Below are 6,851 nucleotides of genomic sequence, written 5' to 3'. Positions count from 1 at the left end.
GTAGCTACAAATTATGTGTTCTTCATCCAACGCTGTATTTTTTCATGTGGTTTGGTCTCAACCATTGTTTCTTGTATTTTGCATGTTGATATACCAGCAAGACAACATAATGCATTATCGAGTTACTTTTTGCAATGTGACTGTTGGCCATTGTTGTTGTGTTATGTGGCAGTGGCTTCTTCCAATGTTCACTAGAGGGCCCTCATACCATGTGCTACTATCTCTAAGTCTGAACAAATCAGTGTATGTTCAGTACATTTTTTCCTTTCTGGTTATCTTTAGTAACCTGCCAATTTCTTATCATTATGTTTGCTCATTCCTTGTTATTTTACTTTTGTTTTTATCTTTGGCATTGGTTGTACCATGTTGATGTGTTTGCACTTGTAGAGCATTGTCAAAATGTTGATCATGTCAAAACATGATGTGTGTTTCATGCCTGAATAATATAACTTATTATTATTTCTTTTATATGAAGTTGGGTGGGTTATTAATTTGTAGTAACAACCTTGCAGATGTGAACAAATATTTAAAGTAAGTGATTAACAATCTTGTAGATTATAATACACATTTCTGCAATAACATAACTGGATCACACATGAAGCATGACTAATTTGTACTACTACGTAGTAATAGAGTCAATCAATAGTAACTTGAATGTACATATGTCTCTTTCGATTTACAAGTTCCCTATCTGCATAATAGTAGGTTCTAATTTTTTCATGACATGCCATTCTCTAATGCCAATTCATGCAAACTATTAAAGTGACACATTTGTGATTCTTTGTCATTCTCTATTGTTGAAACCTGAGATTGGTACCAACCTAAATGAGTTACATTTCTTGATGAGCAATATATTCCATTTTTCTTTGATGGGAATGCATTACCTGCTTGATACGTACACTCTGAAAGATATAATATTGTCGATCAATTTTCTTGATGAGAAATATATTCATTTTTTATGAGCATGCATTACCTTTCATTTATGTCTAACTAATGCCTCATTGTTAGATTTGCTAGTTCAGTTGGTGACAAGACAAGGATAAGAAAGTGCGCAGTAGTGATTCTTTCTGAGCTAGAAAATGACATGTTGACGATCTATGACATCATGTTACGATCTCTTTAAGCCTTGCATGATGGAATGAAAAAGAAATGGGTCCTAGAGTCAAGCTATATGACCTTACTTGGATGCAAAAATTCAGTTTTTATTGTCATAATGCACTTGTGATTATAAGGTCTATTATTTTGTCAGCCGAACCTTGCTTAATGCAAACCGCTTGTGCCAAACTACATTTTGTGCTTTTATGGAGATGGACATGTCAGTTGCAATAGAATTTAAATATGTGGATTTGTGCTTTATGGAGCTGCTTCTTATATGAAATATTGCGTGCCGCAACTTGTTTCATGTTTCCCATGAATGTTAAATTTTTGGAAAGATGATGTTTGTGTGTTATGAAGTTCATTTTTGAAGCCAGACTATGTGTGGGTTTATCAGTTCTTGCCAAAATGGCAGCCAAGCAGGATATGATATAGTCATTTCAATCAAGAGTCCTCGTGGCAGCCAAACATGATTTTTGCAACTGGATTTCCATTCCAACCAAAAGAAATCCTCATGGAGATTATATTTCATTTCATTTATATCAAATGAAATGAAATGAGGGGTGCCAAACGAGCTGTTAATGAAATTCGGGTGAAAATCACCTCTTTTGCGAAAAGAAAAGCACTTTTGCTTTAGAGAAATACACTAAATGAGTTATTGATGGTGACTAGGATTGCGACAGTCGGTGGACAACGCGGTGTCGTTCAGTGCAGGTGGTAGTAGAGGTCGGCATATGCAGATGCTACGTATTATCTATCTTCCAAATTACTTGTCTTAATACGGGTCTAAATACATTCGTATTGAGACAAATCTAAAAAAACAAGTAATTCGGGACGCAAGGAGTAGATGTAGTCTCGTGAGGACCGTTGATGGATCGTAATGCCAGCCCCAGGCAGTCTGGACGTGATCGTCTGCGGGCGGCCGCCTACGCGCTGCCTTCAGCACCACGACCGCGGTGAGGATGCGCTGTTGCAGCAGCACAATGCCTGCGTCGCCACTTATTAACAAGAATATTAAGGATGCTTCGTCGCCAGGCATCTCGTCGCGTACCCTGATTCTGATTTTGGATACGGTTTTTTCAGTCAGAACAGAGGAGACGGGGAAGAGAAGGTGTGGGTGTGGGCCATCAGACAACCAATCACAGCCGCTAAGCCTGCTGGAGCACGGATGTGAGCAGGCCCTGTCCGCCACTCTCAGCAAAGTCGCTGCCGTCACGGACAAGTGGGGCCTCGTCCACCTCACACTGGTCTTCGCGTGTCCTGCCTTCGTCTCAGTTAGTCCTGCCTCTTGCCCAAATCCCAAACCCTACCTCGCCAGCGCCACCATCCAGATCCCGAGAGCTCCCCTCTTTCTCCGTCCCTCCGGCGCCAGCCATGCGGATCCGCAGGGCCGCCTCCCTCCTGCTCGGCGTCGCCCCCTCCGCCTCCTCCTCCTCCCAGCCGCCCCGACGCAATCTGCCCCCGCTCCCGCCAGCCGACGCCGGCGGCCCGCCGCCCTGCGTGACGAACATGGCGGTAGCGGACCTGATGGACCAACTCGGCGTCCAAGATCCCGTGGTAATTTTCCTCCCCCCGCCCCCACGGTGCATGCTCGTAGCTTGCCGTATCCTGCTCCTGCACCGATTGCACATTTCCGCGCCGCCGGCCGCCGGCCGCTGCACAGCAGCGTGTGGATCCGCCTCCATCGCTGGATCTCCTCTGCCGAGGTTGCCCATCGGGCCGCTGGTACTCGCGCGCGGGTCTGGCTCGTCCGCGCAGACACGTCCCAGCTAGGGTTTCCATCCCTCCACGCTTCGCGCGCTTGCTTGTGTCTGGACGGAATCATGTCCATGTGATGTTTGCTTGCTTGTTTCTGGAGGCAGTCGTGTTGTCCCTCGCGGTAATCTGTGGCCAGTCTGCTAGGGTTGGAAGCGATGCGAGCAGTACCTACGCGCTTACACCCTATTTCACTTACATGTACCTGTGTAGGTCGAAATGCATGTATTTTCTGATTACTATTTTTTGCATACCATCCTCACAAAGGATCAGGTTCCAAAATCAAATGATAATGAAACTAAAACAAGGTGTAGCAGCATGAGCATCCAGGTGCAGGAGTTTATCTGCCGCACAATGCTAACAGCAAAGATTAAAACAACATTAACAAAAGTTTTGACCTAACCACAGGGCACCTAAGCCTACATTTCAGACAAACATCCACAAACCCTTTGCCTGCTCTCATGTACTTCCTTCACAGCAGTTCCGCAGAACTAAACATCACTTTTCATTATTGCATATTTATCTTCTTAAACAGGGGTTCATTTTCGGAATTTTCATTTTCAACTTTTTCAGGATGACAAGCACTTCCAGGAGACTTTCTTCTGGGATGGCCGTCCTAGCCTTCGCAGACACCACCCGTGGGGATCTAGGTGCCATTTCCCAGCCACCACCCGTGCCAACTCCATTGAGGAAAATGAGGAGATGGCCGTTGACATGCTCGATAGCGTCATCTTGGAACCATGTATCGTGGAGAAGAACTGTGAGAAAAACAAGAGCACCACAACGAAGGGCGAGGAAGAGAAGAACAAGACCAAGTTGAAGACAAAGGGGAAGGGGAAGGAGAAGGTGGAGGCAAATGAGAGTGACGATGCCGGAGGAGGATGGCCGTGCAAGAAGAACGAGAGCGAAAGGTGGTTCTGCGGGAGGCCTGCGAGCCAGCCCAACTCGTACTGCTCGCACCACTCCGATCAAAAGCCTCGTGCCATCTCGAAGCCACCTCAGAGGAAGAGGATCGTCGCCAACCGGGGCTTGGACTTAGGGTTCTGCTACTACGGCGGGTTTGGCCCATCAAGCAGCACCAAGAGGCACCATGGATCAAGCAGCGTGCAAGAACCTGTTGAACAGAAAGAGCATACACCACTAGATCACATTGATTTAAATGCAAGTCTAGCTGGAGCTGATGATATAGAACATCAAGGCGCGTCGGCGTCAGAATGCTTCGATGAGCCTAGGCACGACGACTGCACAGACGTCATTATCGATGGTTGGTATGTGGAAATCAGCGATGATGACGCACCTGACTACAACAGTGAAACCGTTAAGGTGAGCAAGACCCCGTCAAAGAAGATGGGGAAGAAGCCCGTGAAAGCCCGGTCGCTCAAGTCACTAATGTGATACGAGCACGACCTTAGTCAGCTCTCTGTGGCCCGTGTAAAGAGAAATTTGGTACGTGCCTGCCTCGGCTTAAGTACCAAGTGTATTGTTTACTAGTTTTCTGCTCGAATACCATACAATAGAGTAGAAACTATCTGGTTATTTTGTTGTACTGTTTTTTAACTGTGGTATTGTGGTGCTAGCTTTCGTACTCTTTATTGAAAGAATTCCATATAGTCCTATATAAATTCTACATATGGTGTTTGGTCGTCGTGATGGGCAAGATGCAATCATTTTTACTGGGGGTCGATTATTTATCCATTTGTTGTGTTAGGTTTATGGAGGTGCGTAGGCTGGGCATTCGTTTCCTGAAAACCGATGACCGAGCCCGTACCAAACCGAAATGATCAAATTTTGGGTATTTCAATTTTGGGTCGTCGGGTTGGTCTCGCTTCATGTGTTGTTCGGTCTTTGGGTGGTAGTTCATTTTTTAATCAGAAAAAATCGATGTTCCGTAAGGTTGGTCATAATAGGAGTAACTTAACCAGTAACATAACATCCCCAAGACAAGTTCACTAATGTGGCATATAGTTAATGAGGAGACAGGTTTTTGAGCTAACATAATATGTTACCATCACATAGCACTTTCTGAGACAAAATGAGTCTACAAACTAATATATTCAACCACCTATGACACTATCCCTATGATACCTCTCACTATAAGAGAAACTCCAACGCTATAACCCATTTCATCTGCGCGTGTCTGTTTGTGTCCGTGCAAACAAAAAGCATTGCCCAACGTGTAGACCCATTCCTATATTATGTCTGCTTTGTGTCCGCTCGGACCCATTCCAGTCTCAAATTTGGGATGCATTTGGGGTCCGAGGCGGACACAGAACGGAGGTTTTCTGCCAACGACCACTGGCCCACAACCACCAACCCCCACTTCTCTCCTTCTCCTGCCAACGAAGGATCCGCCACCGGTCACCTACCTCCGACAATTCCAGCAAGATGCCGCCGCCTACCAAGGTTGTCGGCGTGCCCAAGGTCTACCAGGACGATGAGCCGCTCCTGGTGCCCAAGGTCGTCGTGGCTTCAGCGCTCGCAGAAGCACGACATGCTACAAGGTCACCCTGGTGGATCCAGAGCGGTGGCGGCTAAGGGAGTCCTGGACTAAAGGGTCCTCGGGCGTCCAGCCTGTTATCTATGGGCCGGACTGATGGGCTGTGAAGATATGAAGACCGAAGACTGTACCCGTGTCCGGATGGGACTCTCCTTGGCGTGGAAGGCAAGCTTGGCGAACAACTATGAAGATTCCATCTTGTGTAACCGACTCTATGTAACCCTAGATCCCCCGGTGTCTATATAAACCAGAGGGTGTAGTCCGAACATGATATACTCAATACCTTAGTCATACAGACTAGACTTCTAGGGTTTAGCTATTACAATCTCGTGGTAGATCAACTCTTGTAACACTCATATTCATCTATATCAATCAAGCATGACGTAGGGTATAACCTCCATCAAGAGGGCCCGAGCCTGGGTAAACATTGTGTCCCCTGTCTCCTGTTACCATCAACCTTAGACGCACAGTTCGGGACCCCCTACCCGAGATCCACCGGTTTTGACACCGACATTAGTGCTTTCATTGAGAGTTCCGCTGTGTTGTCGCTGAAAGGTTTGATGGCCCCTTCAATCGTCAATAACGACGCTGACTGCGGAGAAACTTTCCTCCCCGAACAGATCTTCGTGTTCGGCGGCTTCGCACCGCAGGCCAACTCGTTTGGCCATCTGGAGCAGATCAAAAGCTACGCCCCTAGCCATCAGGTCAGATTCAGGAGCTTGAACTACATCGCGGACATCCGTGGATACTTGATCTTCGCCGGATTCGATACTGCGGTAGCCGCTCCCGATCACCCCGATGATCATGACTTAAATCTGTCATCGGGCCGCATCCAGGAGATCACTCCTGCAACCGCTCTGGTCCTAGAGCCGGAGCAGGCTGCGCCATCCAAAGATGGGAGGATTAACCCCACCACGGATGCCGCAGATTCGATGGCGTTGGAGCCCGCGGACGCCGAGCTTGATCGTTTATCGATCTTCGAATTCAGCACCGCAGACATCTTCCAGCACTCGACTCTGGGCGATGTGCTAAACTCGTTAAAAATTCTGTCCTTAGCGGAGGACTCTCAGTCGAACTATATCCAGCTCGAACTAGGGGCCGACGATGGAGAATTTCGCTTCCCACCCGCCACCCACTTTATAGCCACGGTCGAGGATTCGACCGAAACACTTGATTACGACTCCGAGAATATTGACGGCATGGACAATGACGCCGAAGACAACAAAGACCCCGTTGATACAATTAATGATGAACGAGACGACAGGCAGGATAGCCTCAGTAAACATGCCACACACGAAGATTCGGAGGATGACGATTACCTTCCGCTCTCTGAGGATGAGGTGAGCCTCGGCACCGAAGATTTCATCGTGCCTAAGGAACCTCGCGAGCAGGAGCGCTTAAAACGCTAACTAATAGCCACTGCAAGGAGCCTAAAGAAGAATAAGAAGCAGCAGCTTCAAGCTGACCAAGATCTGCTTATTGATAGATGGACCGAAGTCCTAGC

General features: G+C 47.1%; 1 protein-coding gene across 1 annotated transcript; it reads left to right on the top strand.

Annotated features, from left to right (window-relative positions):
• Positions 1–2,410: 2,410 nt before the first annotated feature.
• Positions 2,411–4,284, top strand: LOC125554929. The gene is made up of 2 exons (XM_048718295.1): positions 2,411–2,820; positions 3,424–4,284. The coding sequence occupies exons 1-2, from the start codon at positions 2,470–2,472 to the stop codon at positions 4,243–4,245; spliced, it is 1,173 nt and encodes a 390-aa protein (XP_048574252.1). The 5' UTR covers positions 2,411–2,469; the 3' UTR covers positions 4,246–4,284.
• Positions 4,285–6,851: the final 2,567 nt, after the last annotated feature.

Source organism: Triticum urartu, chromosome 4 (genome assembly GCF_003073215.2).
Source record: "Triticum urartu cultivar G1812 chromosome 4, Tu2.1, whole genome shotgun sequence".
NCBI classification, from domain to species: domain Eukaryota; kingdom Viridiplantae; phylum Streptophyta; class Magnoliopsida; order Poales; family Poaceae; genus Triticum; species Triticum urartu.
This window is presented reverse-complemented; position numbering and strand designations above follow the sequence as displayed.